At 37.7% G+C, this 16718-nt stretch overlaps 1 protein-coding gene across 4 annotated transcripts in view; it reads right to left on the reverse strand.

The window, feature by feature from the left end:
- Positions 1–16718, reverse strand: part of LOC120775670 (eye-specific diacylglycerol kinase) — a 242124-nt gene that overhangs the window by 217845 nt on the left and 7561 nt on the right. For 2 of the 4 annotated variants that reach the window (XM_040105949.1, XM_040105946.1), the window contains exon 3: positions 6933–6938. The exons of 1 other annotated variant lie outside the window; for it this stretch is intronic. In XM_040105949.1, coding sequence (XP_039961883.1) covers positions 6933–6938 — 6 coding nt within the window. Of the gene's footprint in view, positions 1–6932; positions 6939–12739; positions 13326–16718 lie in introns of those variants that run through there. One more of the 4 variants, XM_040105948.1, reaches the window with a different exon arrangement.

Below are 16718 nucleotides of genomic sequence, written 5' to 3' on the forward strand. Positions count from 1 at the left end.
AATTACGCGGATGTTACATATGTGTTTGTTACATAAGGGCTAGTTCAATTTTCGCCCAATTTTATTCATTTTAGACATAAAGATCCACTGTTATGAGTAAAACACGCTTCGTAACTTTCATTGAGATAACTCACATATTAGGGGCTAAAAGAAGTATTGACACGATTCCACCTATTTTTGACAAACAGACATAGCATTGTCAGGAAACAAGTTATCCCTGACTTACAATTACACCTCACACATTGGCCGATATTTGTGGTAAAAAGTCAATTATACTCTGTGATCAAATTGAAAGGTGAATGTCCATTTCATCTCCTTCAAAATAATCCCCTCCCGCTGCAATACATTTATGCCAACGAATTTTCCAGTCATCTTAGCACTTGGAAAAATCATCCGTCGTGATGGTCATCAGAGCCTTCTTCGATTCAACTTTTATATCCTCAATTAAGTCAAAACGGTGTCCTCGGAGTGGTCATGAAGTTACACGAAGGTAAATCAGGCGAATGAGGTGGTTGCGGCACGATATTAGTTGAAAATGTGGTGAAATGATCACGAGTAACCAATGCAGTATGAGATGGTGCATTATCGCACTTCTTTGTTCAATAAATTCAGACACAGTAAAAATCGAAGAATTCACTTTTAGAGCCTCCCAAACGACGCGTAGCTCAAATACTAATGAATATTTTGACTTGAAATTGAGCATATATGTCGCTAACAGTACTATCAATTTACAGAAAAAAAATTTACCGATTTACCGATTCGAAAAACACGCGAAGTATAAATTAAAAATCATAGTATCAATACTGGAGTCCACATATTCGGTACCTAGGGACTCGAACAATTCTTGTTGGATTTGAACAAAAATGCTGGCATTATGCGTGCAAGTTTTATCCTGTTATATTAATTGCTTCTTGATTTGTAAAATAGAAAGGAAGGACTCAAATGGAAATTAAAATTGTGTTACATGGAAAGTAGGCGTGGTTGTAGTCCGATTTCGTACTGTTACATAAGAATGTTACGTACCAAATTTGGTTGAATTCGGTCGAGCAGGTCCCGAGATATGTGATTTTACCTAAAAGTGGACGGAGCCACCATCTCTGGCGTATATAGTTATGGATTTATCGCGCTTTTAGTACTTTTTAACAGTCGAGCGGTAATAGTTCTTACAATAATTATGATCGTGGCCTTAGTGACTCGATCTGAACAATTTCTTCGACGACTGCACTGTTGCCATGGACAATAACCAGTGCAAAATTACGTGAAGATATCTCGTCAAATAAGAAACTTTGACTTACAGGGACTTGATTTTGATCAATCAATTTGTATGGCAGCAATATGCTTTATTTTCGAGAAATGAGCAGCTTTTTGGGGAGGAAAGAGTATGTAAGAAAGTCGGACATGGCTAAATGGACTCTGCTCATTACTCAAATATTTTATAAAGTATCCGACAGTTCCTTCTGGATGTTACAAACTTAGTGGTAGTCGAAAAAGTCTTTTCGTATTTCTAATCAAACTTCAACTTATTTTTTTTTATATTTATACTAATAAATAAATAAACAAATATTTACCATTTTGGTCGACCACTTTTTGCCATTTTTCCGTTAAAGACATTATTCCATCTGTGTAAATCGAAATTGCGAAATTTCCAGAACGGAAACGAGCGAACCATAGTTGTGCTACACGAACTGATACAGCACCATCTCCGTATACTTCACACATTTCATTGGAGGCTTGCATGGCATTCTTCTCCTATTTATATAAAAATTTCAAAATATAGCGAATTTCTTCATTATTTTCACTCCTTGGAACAGCTATAACTTTTATGCACTTCCCCGAATTTAAATTTTTTTTGGTTAAATAAAGCTTAAAATCTCACCTTTCCAACACTATATGGTATGACACAATGTGATTAGTAGCACTGGAGATATACGACTGCAACATATATTGATAAAATACGAAAATACTTTTTCGACTACCAATATTAATGGACGACCTATTACGGAAGTTTGAAAAATAGAATTGTTAACTTAAAATATATAATTTTTACTACGATATTGTACTGAATATCGAATTGGTGCTTTCGTTCTTTACTGTATTTCAATGAAGCGGCAGATTAAATATACTAGAATACTGTTTAAAATGTTACTCTTTTATAACAAAACACAATCGTAACTTCAGTTTAAATTTTATTTTTAATTTCGGTTATTTTCATAAATATTGGGAGCTTAGTTGTGCAGAAAAATTACTATTTTATATCCGATGCTAACACGAAACCTTAAATAATAACGCATTTTTCCAAAAAAAAATGGAAAAAATACTTGTAATGCATTTTGCGGTGAATTCATTGAATAAAACAACAACAAAATGTGAAAAGCCGGAATGCCTTAAATGAAAAAATCAATTGCGCAATTTAGAGCGGGAACGAGTGTTATATGTAATAAAAGTGGCAATAAATGATAAGAATGAAATTGACTTTTGATGACACTTGTGACACCTGCAGGCATTTTACAAGCCAATCTCCCGCAGTGAAATTGTCATCACAGCCAAGCATTGTATATGTGTATGTGCGTATGTATGTCTATATTTCTAAATATATATGTGCACCGCTGAAGCCACATTGCATAACCGCTAAAGTCGAGTTAAGTGTAGCCAGCCTCAGTATTGTCACAATGGCATTTTTTTTTAACAAACAAACGCTTTCCGTGGCTCTAATTTATTTCCAAAAATTGAATTAAATAAGCTATCATTGCACATGCCTGAGGTATCCAGATTAGCGCCTCATCAGCAGCTCACCAACATTTGTAAAAATCGAGTTATGTCGTTGTTGCTTCTGGCCACAGAATTCAGTTATGTATGTATGTACTGCCGTTAGCTTGTAAGTACTCGCACAATGACAGTGAGTTCATCAAACATCATTTCATTGCCAAATCAATGGCAATTGAAGCTGCCGCTGACACGGGTGCTATCGCCAATGAATGATGCTGAATTGTCAATGTGTTGACGTTTCCTGCCTCTGCTCGACGGCAAGGGTGTGTAACGATGTCGAAGTAATGACTGCCGCCCGCACTAATATCGGTTAAAGAGCAAGCGGCGATGTCATGTGAGTGTGTTGTTGCGCAAATAATGGCCGAACGGGGACGAACACACACACACGAGGCACACATTTGAGCCGACACAGTTGCGCTTTGTGCAGAGATGGTGACATGCGGCGGAAACGGTTAAGACAATGTTATGTTTATGCACTTATATGTAAACACAGATAAGCACTTTAACAGTTTGGCTGTAGGCGTCGGGCGTCGGGGCGTATGAGCAACATCATTGCCAATTGACATTTGTGCTCGTACACGAAAACCGGGAGCAGCGAGTGATTTCAAAATGTGGCACATTTAAGAGCGATTGCCAGTGAGTACACAAAACAAGCAGAAGATCTGTGTGCTTCCGCTAAATAAATAAAATATTTAATGAATATCAAGTGCAAGTGAAATTTTGCTTCTCGGTTTTCTTAATAAAACCTTAAATAATGGATAAGGTTGAAAATAAGTATTTTGGGAATAACATATGCATGTGGTTTCTGTGAAAATCTTCACTTTAACCTCACACTTTCCAATGTTTTAGGGGGTTTCGGGAGAACAAAGTACAGAAATTAAAGAATTCTACATGTTTCATAATATTATCTCTAATATTTTATTAAAACACATTTTTTTCTCAGAGACATAATATAATGACAATAATTTCTAAGTGCGATTTTCTAATAGTTTTGAGTATTTCATTTTATACTTAGACATTTCTTACTTTCATATGAGATTCTTATTTACCCAAATACTAAAGCAGATATTTATTAACGAAATCAATCCACATAATGATCTCTACAAAGCAATAAAAATATGATTATCCAAAGCAATAAAGAATATGAAAAAATACTCGCAATCCGCAATCACTAAACGCTTCCGCAGAGAAGCGGTAAAACCGTAATATATGCAAGTGTATTGTATCTATCACGCAATGAAGGCCGAATTGCACACTTCATTTGAAAAAGAGCAGCAAAAACTTGTGAAAACACGCGTGCACGCGCTCATTTTATAGCGGACATGTTGCTGACTGTTTTGGCAATGTGAAAATTTGCGGATTTCGTTCTCGTATCCGTTAAAGCAACGCATTTATCACGCCTTTTATTTTCACTTCCCAGATACGTGCCAGCAATTTTTATTCTCTTTATTTCATGATTATATTTTGCGGTTTGTTTGTTTGCATTCCTCTAACCTGCTGATGACCACTCGCATGCGCTTTTCCAATAAACTATGCGCGTTCAAATAAACTCTTGTATGTGTGTATGGGCAGCGTTGAACATGGACTCACAATAAAAAACATAAAAAATATAAAAAATACGCTCATTCCAACGTCCATGTTCTCACCTGCAAGATACAAGCGCTTTAATGCGAGTTTCAAGAAACACACACAAGCACTGCGACCTTGGCGGTCTAATGCAGCTGCGAACAAGCGAGCATTGTTAGTAAGCCATAAGCACATAGGTTCTGGAATCTCGTTTTTTCCCACAAAATCATGCCGAACATTCAGGATATTAGAATGGGAATAGATCTTATTGTGGGATGTGTGTACAGACAATTCAAATAAATCATTTTGTAATACTGAGAATTCGGTCAACAATTTAATTGTGTGGTTAAATTGCTCACAGAACCATTCAAATGGTCCATAATATATTTCAGTCAATGCATAAGGAGGATGGAGCCATGTGTAGAAGTTCACGCAAGTGAGGAACGTGATGACTCAAGCCGCTCACGACATTCGGTCTTAGATCAGGTATCCTCTGGGTAGCCAAAACCATCCGATTGAAGGCGAGCTAAAGTGAAACGGCGAAACATCTCTCCCCAGTGTTGTGTGTTGGGTTTGGGAATCGCCACATGAAAACCACCTCCATTGATAAGAAAAAGAGGATCGAAACACACCACCTCTTCGTCGGTTTCAAAGCTACTTTTGCCAGCACAAAAAGGAGCTGTCTTTATGCCGCTATGTCTTAATTTGGTATCCAAAACTAATACGGCTGTGTAAACCTCTCCGAGCCGTTCGATACCAGGCGAGGTTTCAGACAAGGCGACTCCTTATTGTGGGGCTTCTTCAATCTACTCCTGGAGATATGCACACCTAGATAAGGAAGCGAGCAAAGAGGTCTGGTAGTAAGGGAGGGCAAGGCGAAATATCTTCTGTCATCAAACAAACAGTCTCGCACTCGCGACTTGGCATCAACGTCACTGTTGACAGTCTTAATTTCGAAGTTGTAGATAATTTTGTCAATGTTGGAACTAACATCAACGCCAACAACAACGTCAGCCTGCAACTCTTGCCAACAGGTGCTACTTCGTATTGAGTAGGCAATTGAGAAGTAAAGTCCTCTCTCGACGAACAAAGACCGAACTCGGCAAGTCACTCATCATCCTCGTCCTGCTATATGGTGCAAAGGCATGGGCATTCGGGATTACGGATTTCCGACAGAAAGGTTCTGTGGAAGATTTATGGTCCCTTGCGCGTTGGCCACGGTGAATACCACAGTCGATGGAACGATGAGCTGTAGGCATTATACTACGACATTGACATAGTTCAACGAATTAAGTGACAGCGGTTACGCTGGCTAGATATGTCCGGTTGGATGAAAACACTCGAGCTCTGAGAGTATTCGACGCAGTACCCACCGGGAGAAGAAGAGGAAGGCCTCCAGTCCGTCGGAAAGACCAAGTGGAGAAGACCTAGCTTCGCTTGGAATCTCCAATTGGCGCCGAACAGCGAAAAGGCAGAACGACTAGCGCGCTGTTGTAAACTCGGCTATAGTAGCGTAAGCGGTGTCTACGTGAATAAAGAAGAAAAGTGTGGCTTTTTACAGTCCAACTATCAAAAACTTATATTTTTCGAACTTTACTAGAGTTCAGAGTGTACGATATTGGTAAATGCTAGTAAAATGATCATTAAGTAATATCAATTCAAGTAGAGGATATTAATGTAAAGCAAACAAATCGAAAACAATTATAAACACACTGTAGCAGAGCTTTCACTTCAGCTTCATCTGACCGCACCAGTCAGCATATCGCAAGGGAAGACATATTTCTCTATTTGAAGGAGGAATTTAGAAACACAGAAAAATCAGATTAACGAGAGATGCATATCAGGAGGAACTTTAGAGACTGTCGCATGGCCAACCTGCGCTTTCTCCTATCCATCTTCAATTAAAAGGCATCTCACTGTACAGCTCGTCTTTGGTGGACGGAGATCATAAATAACAATTTTTATATGCGATAGGCGCTTACAGCTTTACTAGATTCATAGAAGATCCACTTCTTGAAGTTCTCCGAACAGATATTTTTACAAATTGTTCTGACAGATTGTTGTTTGCACGAAGAAATCGTCATTAATAAATAATTAAAGTATTATCTTCGATATCTTTCCGGTTGTGGACATGCCCTGAATCCACGAACACAAAATATGTACAGATTATTTTGAGTAAAATAATAAAGAGAAACCCTTCTTTACTTCCGAAAACCTCTTCAAAATTGAAGAACAAGAAGACAGCAGCTGAAAATGTTGAAAATAAATATCTCAAAGTCAAAGACAAAGTTTGAATATCAATATTTAAATAAATGATAATATTTATATGAGTTTCTTTTTCATATGATGCACTCTACTTGCAGATGATTTGGCTCACCGAGTACAATACATTTTCACTACAACACGAATGCATTTGAGCGGCCTTTTTTTTTAAGCTCGATATTATCTCACATCGCCTGCTTAGAGCACTTGACGTCCGACTGTCATGTTTACGAGCGCACGTATAAACTCGGTTTTGCTTACTGTATTTACGACCGATTTTATTATTTGGGTTATTATTGATACGAGTAATGAAGGTAAAAACGAGTATTTTCACTTACGCTTCGCTGCAAAGAAAAAGAACAGAGAAAAATGGGTTATTAGTTATCGTACGGTAGTTAAAAACTTTGCAGCAATAAAAACTTAATGGATTCTCGAAGGAAAACAGCTACGAAATTAGTGCGAGCATGAGGATAACAAAAAATGGAGAGATATGAGTGCGATGTGGTGGTGATGTGGTGGTGATGACGATGACGATGTGCAGATGTGTTTGTTCGCATATATGGTTGATGGTTTTATGAGCACATCGTTGGAGCGCAGAACTCTTGAAGTCGTAATGGCATAATGCCCGCATCTGGATATCTGGAATGGTTGTGCGCCTTTGTTTTTGTAGTTGTAATTTATACTTCCTACTCAAAGAAGCTATAAAATAAGCGCGCAAAACAGAGACCAAATCCGCACTTTTCCGCGATTGGAATCCATAAATTTCTGCTAATGCCACTTGCAATTCCCTCCACCCAGCAACACTAGCAACAATAATAAATACATGATCGGCGTAAGTGCACGAAACTGTTCAGAAAGCGTAAAAAGCGAAAAAGAAGTTGCAACAGCATTTACAATGTTCCGAACAAGTTTAAACAGCTGTCGGAAAAAATAGCAAAAACAATTTGCAAGTGAAATATGTCTGAACCACGGCGAGTGTCGCCTTTGGTGTGGTTACTCGGTTCGTTATGCCGTGTGGCTGCATGACATATTGGCTTTTGGCCACCAACCGTGCAACAAATGGCAGCCAGCCACACTCCCACACTCCCACGCTAGAATGCAACATGTAGCACGAAGCAAGGCGATGAGCTACACTGTCGTCTACAGCGACCCGAGCGACCCCCTTTGGTGACATAATAAATTGAAAGGCAAATAGAAGCTAAATTGGCGAACAACTTAGACATGCAAATGGAGCGGGTCTGCATTACGAAAGGAAAGAGGCAAATTTAGCACTGGAGCACAGCATATATTTCGCATGCAATTAGTTGTACGGCGATCAAGACAAGCAGTAAGTAAGTAAGTTAAGCAAGAAATAATTTTGATTATTTCAAAAATAATGGCAAGTTGTTCTCAAAAGCAAATTGCAATCAAAGACAGCGAGATAAAGACACTGACAATTTGCAGAAAACCAACAAAAAATCTTAAAATTCAGCAGGGAAATTGTTCTATATACGCATAAATGTCATTCGCATATTTCAAAAATTCAAAATTTGAGGTTATGTGCGGATAAGACTATATATTATGTTTCATCGCAACTGCTTTAGAGATCGAAGTTTCAATACCTTTGAAAACTATATTTATGTATGTATGTAAACTACAAAATATTAATAAAAATATTGTACATTATTATTGTGTAAGCCTCCGGCGAAATAAATTTTAACTTTGGTTCGGCAGAAATAGTTAGATGCAAACCATAATTGACAGAATTTAAATTTTTTATAAGGGTTACATGGATTTACGGGTTTAAAAAAATCAATTTTTATATTGTCTTATTAAATTCTACAACACCTCTAGATTATTGTCCTAAATTTTCAAATTGATCCGAGCATTAGTTTCGGAGATACAGCCTTGAGAACATGTGCGCTCGAGGCTAGCTAGGCTAAGTGAGCCGTCTTTAAACGCGTTTTTCTCGAACCTGTGTGGTTGAAGTCTGTTGGTAAGATTTCTCGAGAACTATACAACCTATCTTCATGAAATTTTACATACAAAGGACTTTGAGATAAAACTCTTAAAGACTTGGACGATCGATTCGATTACAACTATTCCAAAAAAAATGTCGCTTAGTTTTAATTTTTTTTTTAAATGTCTGCCAAAAATCCAATTTTCAGTTCTTTTTCCTATCGTCCAAGGTTTTAACCAAAACACGTGTTCCTGTGAGGGGTTATCCTGCTGATGCGGGCGCATCTTATTTCCGAGCGGTCACCGGAAATGGTGTCGCAATGGCCGAGTTTAAAATATTTTTTTCCAAAAAGTTCAGAATTTTTTTGTTATTAGTGTATGTTTGTAACAATAAAAAATAATAATAAAATGTTTAGTTTGAGAAAAGACTGTTTTTTACCCGAGGAAACCTATGTAACCCCTTAAGGTGCTTTCTATTTGGACCCACCTTGCAGAATTAAATAAAATAAATACTTACAGGTGGGTATAACATCTGTGAAATCATTTCCTTTCTGAAAGACTGATCAACTGACCAATTTTTCTTAGCGGTTCTATTTTAATGGGGTTTGAGGAAAACTTGGCTTTGAATTACCATACACTTAATCCTAACCTAACCTATATTCTAAGCCTGTTTATAGTTCTACATGGAAAAGCATGTCTTCGTCCTGCTAACATTTTTGGGCAACAGCTGCGCTATAAATAATCAGAGAGCGCAAAAGTGCGCAAAAAGTAATGCGAAAGCAATGCAAGACTGCGAAATTATTATGATTAATTACGCGCGCCAGAAGTGTCAGACATGGCGGCGAAGCAGTCAGCCGAAAGTAAAAAGGTAAGCGTTGCCAACTATGACACTCGAACTACTCGAAGAGTGCAAGGACAACAGGCCAACAACAGAAAACAACCAACAACAACATGAACAATAGGCACAGCAGGAGGCAAATTTATGCGCAGCCAAAAAAATATATATGTATATATATATGTATAAGAAAACAAAAACAACTTAAGTAATAATAAGTCATAATTAAGTACCTTAACGAAAGGTCAAGATCAAAACCAAACAACGGCAAATGGAAAAACAAGCGAAGCGAAATACTAACACAAATAAATAACACTAATTACAAGCCGAGGGAATTTCCACACCAACAACAACGCCGAAGGGAAGCTGCGAAGAAATGAGAGAAATTAATGCTGAATGCTGCAACAACAACAACTACAAAATGCTTCATGTAAATTTTGTGTAAACAAATAAGTGTTGTGTGTAGCAACTTGGCGTCTGTGTGTGCCACTTGCAATTCGCAACAACGAAATTAAATGCCACAACAGCTGCAACAACAAAATTGAAACAAATATTGCTGCCAGCGAACTCAACTAAGTCGCTGATGGTTAAGGTCCGGACTCCGGAGTAAGAATGTAAATTTTCATTAGAAGAAAATGCAAGCGAAGCAAATGCGGCTAAGCGAAAACAAGAAGAAGCACGGGCAAATTAAGTAACTAATGAAACTTGTTCCCTCGGACGAAGTGCATATGATGCATAAATAATTTTACACACTCGCCGCACAATTGGACAGCCAAAGAAAGCTAGAGGAGAGCTGGAAGAGGGATAAGTGCAAACGAAATGAATTTCTGCAGACTTAACGAATGACCTTGCCATAAGTCGACTTACTGTCACGGACAAAAAATTCCAGCGCTTACGCTCACCTGCTCACCTGCCATGAGCTGGTGCAATGTAAATAACCCCAGTTGCCTGTTTACCGTAATGTCCACCCATCAACAAAGGTAGCGGAGCGAGCAGCTTGTCGCCTGTCACTCGCAAGTCAAGCGACTGGCGGGTTTTGGTGCCACGATACCGCCAACAGAGGGCGAAACAAGTAAACAATCGCACTCGAGTTCGTTAATATTAATTAAATAATCTCGTTGGGGGGAAAGCTGACGCCTCGTAGAAATACCTGAACTTGGAAGTGAGATCACTTTAGGTGCGGAGCCATTTTGGTGAGTTTTCCAATTGTGTAGTGCTTTGCTCATTTTCACGATTTCTTTTTGGTTACAGTTGTACACGAAGCATTGTAAAGCACGACTATGCTTTGGTGATAGTTTCATTTCGCTATTTGTAAATATTAATCTGAGTTGCGTATATACAATTTAATGAAGAACTACAAGAACGAAAACCAAACTCTACAAGTCACTCATTATTCCCGTCCTGCTATATGGTGCAGAGGCATGGACGATGACAACATCTGATGAGTCGAAGTTACGAGTTTTCGGGGGAAAGGTTCTGCGTAAGATTTATGCCCTTTGGCAACGGCGAATAAAGCATTCGATGGAACGATGAGTTGTATGAGATATACGACGACATTGACATTGACGAAAACACTCCAGGTCTGAAAGAAAGACCTTTACTCCGTTGCAAAGACCAGGTGGAGAAGGAGCTGGCTTTGCTTAGAATCTCCAATTGGCTCCCCGTTGCGAAAAGAAGAAATGACTGGCGCGCTGTTATTAACTCGGCCATATTCGCGTAAGCGTTGTCTACGCCACTAAAGAAGAAGAAGACAAGAACTTAGGCAATCTTTCAATTGAGGAATTCAAAAGAAATGAGTACCTTCCAAAAACCTCGAGAATCTTGAGCTGACTTTGAAATTTAAATCAGACGAAGGACTGTAATCGTTCTTGCGATATTTTCTAAAAAAACCCTGTGTTCTAGACTTAATAGAATTATTCCACCGTTAAACAGCCATAGCTTTGTAGTTCTTCGGTGAATTTTCAGTCGAATAATTACAAAAGCTTTTTTTTCTTTCTCTGCCGGAAATATAATTGTGAAGGTTAAGGCTGCTCACTCATTAAAACACAAACAGGAAGACATTAGTTGAAAAACCTTGAAAGAAACCTAAATAATCACTATTTACATAAGAAAGAAATAAATAGCCACAAGTAATTTGAATAGGTATAATCTTTTATCAATGAAACTAAGAAGGCCACCATAGACAACTAATATACATATGTATATTAAGATAAGTAAAACAAGAAGTTGAGAAAATGGTCTCCAACTCCAGGAAGAATAGAAATCCCATTCTTAAAATTTTTGAAAACAAAACTAATTGTGATTTTGAAAGAATCCACAAAAAGAATCGAGTTTTGGAACTATTTAATCGTTCGATGTTCTTTTAGACTTTCGTAGAGGATGAAAATTAGATCGGGGTTTTGCTTACGTAGAAATATTTTAGGAATGAACCATAGTCATTTTCTGCGTCATATATCAATATATAAAACCATTTCTGAAGCGAATGGTAACAGGAGATGCAAAATAGATTAAATACGACTAATGTGCGAAAAAGATCATGGTCCAAGTGTGGTCCAAGCGTGGTGAAGCTCAACAAATAAACGCAAAGCCAGGATTGATGCCTCTAAAGGTTATACTGAGTCTTTGGTGGGATTGGAAAGGAATCATCCACTAAGAGCTGCCCCAGCCTGGTCGAGCGATTGATTCTACATTTTACTGTCAACAACTGATGAGATTGAAGCAAATAATCGAAAGAAGCGGCCAGAACTAATCAACAGAAAAGGTTTCGTCTTCCACGCAAGATCACAGCCATCTTTGATGACTCGCCAAAAACTGGGAGAGCTTGGCCTGGAAGTTTTGATGCACCACATAGACCTGACCTCGGACTACCATTTGTTTCGGTCAATGCAGAACTCCCTTCAAGAGAAGCCTGTGAGAATTACTTATCGCAGTTTTTCGCAGAGAAACCAGAATAGTTTTACACTGATAAAATAATGTTTCTAGCGAAAAAATGGCAAAAAGTGGTCGACTAAAAAAAGAAAGTTCAAGTTTGATTAAAAATACGAAAAGACTTTTTCGACTATCCAATATTTTCGGTTTCTATTGCTCTGAGTTTGGGCCACGAGAAAAGGCCGATTCACTGAAGCGTATTCAAAATTACAAAACGAATGTATGAAACATGTATTATGTGATTATATGTATGTGTGTGCTGTTATGCGATATTTGTGTGGGTATATGCTGGCTTTCGACATTTTTTCGATGCGATGGTATTTTAATTCAATTAGCTCAAAGCCTATAATTGCACATTCATTTCCATCATTTCATTTGCATTGTAGTGGAAAACGCAACAACACATACAAAGCTACATGCAAATATATGCATTTGACCACTTACAACTCCTCCACTTCGAGCTCGTCGTCGTCGTCCTCCAAATTCGGATCGTCCACCATGTCCTCGAAATCGTTGATGCTCGGCCGACGGCTGGTGCTGGGTTGCACCCGCCTGCCGACGCCTTGCATCTCGTCCTCCTCCTCATCGCTTTCGATTTCGTACTCTTCGACGTCGCGTCGATTGCCGTAGTGTTCAGGCATTTTCGATTGTTTTGTTTTTGTAACACAGTTAATTCAATAAAAATCCAGTTTGCGTGTAAAAATTTATAATGTCAAAAAATAGCATCGATTTCGAATTGAAATTTATCTGATTATTTCGTATTTTAAGAATCCTTCGGATATTTCGCAGGTTTCTTCCACAAAAGCACTACTAAATTATTGGAAAACACACTCAAATTAACGAAGTCCTTCAGATATTTTTGCAGCACAAAACCGTAAATTTTCTCAAATTCAACTGTCTTCTAAAGAATTTGCGACCGACAATTGAATTTCATCAAATCTTCCTGAATGTAATTTATTCCAAATTATTCTTTATTCTATATTCCTTTGAATTATTATTCTAGTTTTTTTTTCGAATAAGAACACACGAAAATCCTGCCAAACGCGATTTTGGAGCCACGGAAACCAATCAAACGCACGTAAGAACGCCAACTGTTTTCACGCGTGGTCACAAGCCACGTCTTCACCTCGTAGCAGAGTCGACAACCATTCTTGTGGGGCTTCTCACAAAGGTTGGAACTGGGTCTTAATTGAATTAGCGCGAATATTCAGATTTTCAGCTTTACAACGAACAGCGGAATGGAAAGAGAATGTCACGAAAAGCGAAATATGTCAGACGGTATGTTGGCACCTTCTAATCCACCTTCGCCCATTTTCGCATATCACCCAAAGAAATCACGATTTACTAATGGTAAAAGTGTAAGAACACTTGTAAAGTGTGGCTAGGTCAGGGAACCAACCTGTTGGATAAGTGAAAACATATATGTATGTCTATTTGAAGAAAAGAAAGGCAAAGCAATTTATGCAAGGGGGAAAATGGAACCTCAAGTATTACACAAAGGAGGAGCATCAATTTCTTCGACAAATAAAATGAAAAGAGTCAACGCGTTTCTTTATTCCTAAAACTTTTGAGAAGAAATTAGAGATCATTAGACAATAGTTTATATATCTAATTAAGATATATACAAGCATATATTATAAAAAATGCAAGTGATGCCTCTTTGACCTTAATCGCATTTACGAATTCAATTCGTCCAGCCATACACACCTCGACATACAAATATTGTACAATAAACATTGGGGCATACGAGTATATGTATATAAAAATGGTTATATTCTCGAAGACCCAATAATTAAGTAGTTAGCTTAATGCGACGTAAATAATCACGTGAGCGAATGTGTACACAAATGCGGTCACTTTTTGACGTGACTGAGCGGATTTGCACATAACAGTTATACTATGAATACCTAAGAAATCTAAGAGGCAAGCTCTGTCATACTAGCAAATGTACTCGTAATATGAAAATTACGAGCAAAACAACAAATAGAATTGTAAATTTAGAAAAAGTCTGAGAATCACTGAATGTCAATGCGCTGGAAGCCAAAAATGTGCAGCGTAAATAAATTGCGATGTAAATGTAAAACTATAAATGCCTCTTCGAGACCAACGACTGACTGGTAATGCTATCTTTAAGTGAAGGACTTAGAAGTGATAGGATATATTTTTTTGATACAAAACAAATAAGAAAGGGCTAAGTTCGGGTGTAACCGAACTTTTTATACTCTCGTAACTTGCAAGAATCAAAGCTAGGGAATTTCAACAGTAGTAGTAAAAAATCAGCCATATGCACCAAGGTCTAATACTTGGTGTCTGGGTTCTTGAAGAGTTACAGTTCGATTTCGACAATTTTTGGGCGTAAAATGAAAAATCTTGTTAACTTCATTGATGTTTGATTTGTGTTTGCTTTCTTTAAGAATTTTAAAGTTTGTTATATGAGACGTATGTATGTATGTAGGTGGGGTTATCATCGGATTTTGCCCATTTTCACAGTGTATGATAGGAAAGTATGGGTTATCTCATATACCAAGTGTGGTCGAAATTGATCATGTAGCTCGGATATAGGATTCCAACCAAAGGTGGTTTCCATAGAGGGTTTTTCTCAGCAAGACTGGTTGGTTTAGCTTTAACGGTTTGGAAGATATGTACATTGAACCATTAAAAAAAAATTAATCAAAGTAAAGTTTTGTATCTTAAATAAGTGCATAATTATGAAATTTTAGATTTTCTTCTAATTGCGTTTTGTGGGCGTGACAGTGGGTGCCAAGGAACATATATTTCATCAAGATATCTAAATTTTTAATGAAGTTACCGCTTGCACGAACACACAGTCGTCAGTTGGACAAAACTATTCTGTAGGTTCTCTTTTATATTACGGGATTTGTCAACACTAGTGTTGCAATCTGGAAACTCACAACTTCATCGTAAATTTTAACATTTTTTATGGTATGCATACTCGGAACGTTTTTCTCTACAGTAACTTAAAATATTCTTAAAATAAAAATGGAATTAAACCGCGCAATTATTTTTACAACTTCCGACATGGATTAGCTCATCAAGAGTGCAGAGATGGACTCAATTCAAATTTTGACGATAACGCTTCTTTAATGACCAGTGTTTATCGATGGTATGGTGAAATCAATCGAGGTCGTAGATCATTCCAAGCGAATTTCGAGAAGGTCGTTCTACATCAATTGTTGTTCCAGAAAATATTGATGACAGTAACTTCCGAGGGAGTAAACAATAATAATTTTTTCATTGTGCCAGAAAGAGTGTTTTTATGGAGATTTCTTTTCATTACTTTAATATAAAGGAAACCTTAGCCGAAATATCGAACTCTGATGGGAGTTTATGGCCACCATGTTCTAGCTGATTGAATGTGCTAAAAAGGGTCGCCATGATTTAAAAGTAGTACTCTTGGCTTTAAGGTGAAGGACTGGAAGCATTACACGTTGAAGATTCTTGCCAAACAAAGCAAGTAGAACATTTGGTAGTAACTAAAGCAGTCATTTAAAAACGTTTAAAAGCAGCCAGATACATTGAAGTCAGGAAATTAGATGTCTAGGAAGAGAAACCAAGATACGTTGATAGACGATGAATGTCAGAATTGCTGTTTGAACACAACAAAAAAGTCGTTTTTGCATCAGATTGCGACTGATGATAAAAAATGGATCCATTATTACAACCCTAAACGCCAAAAATCATATGTATATGGAACCTGGCAAGACATCCAAATCAATGGTAAAGAAGTACATCCACTAAGACATGGTAATGCCCTGTATTTGGTGAGATCAGAAGAGCGTGGTGCTTTTCTTTATTAATCATTCAAATCTTGAAAAAAAACGGAAGAATAAAGTTTTAGATCTTAAATATACAAATGTATAACCTATAATTAACTTTAAGGCATTTACCAAATTATAGCTAATCGCGCGACAATAAAAATCGAATAAGCTACACTTCCAACACAACCCCCATCGTCGTTAAAACCGGCGGGGAAACATCAAAAAACAAAAAACTAAAGGAAAAAACACAAATAAACACGGAGCAGCAAAAAATCACTGCCATGAATATTAATGGATTTATGGGAAAAGATAACGGTAAATCGAATTGGTATTCAAAGCAGAGCACCAATAAGCCCCAGCGGCAGCGTGCAATTAGCTATATCAACGGGTGGCCGACGGAAAGGGTGTATGTGCATGTGTGTGAGTATAGCTGGTTGTTACTGAATTCCGCGCGGTCGACTGATAAGACGAAGCGTCTGTGTCAATAAGCGCGCGAATGTGGCATTCATTCATAAATTCGGAAATGTGAGCAAATGCACGCGACTGTGTGATTCCAGTTGTGGATTGTTGTTGTCTTTTTTGCTGTGAGTAAGCGCACAAGTCATTTAAATACTATTAAGCGGACAAAATACAAACGAACAAAG

This window comes from Bactrocera tryoni, chromosome 4 (genome assembly GCF_016617805.1).
Source record: "Bactrocera tryoni isolate S06 chromosome 4, CSIRO_BtryS06_freeze2, whole genome shotgun sequence".
Classification (NCBI taxonomy): Eukaryota; Metazoa; Arthropoda; class Insecta; order Diptera; family Tephritidae; genus Bactrocera; species Bactrocera tryoni.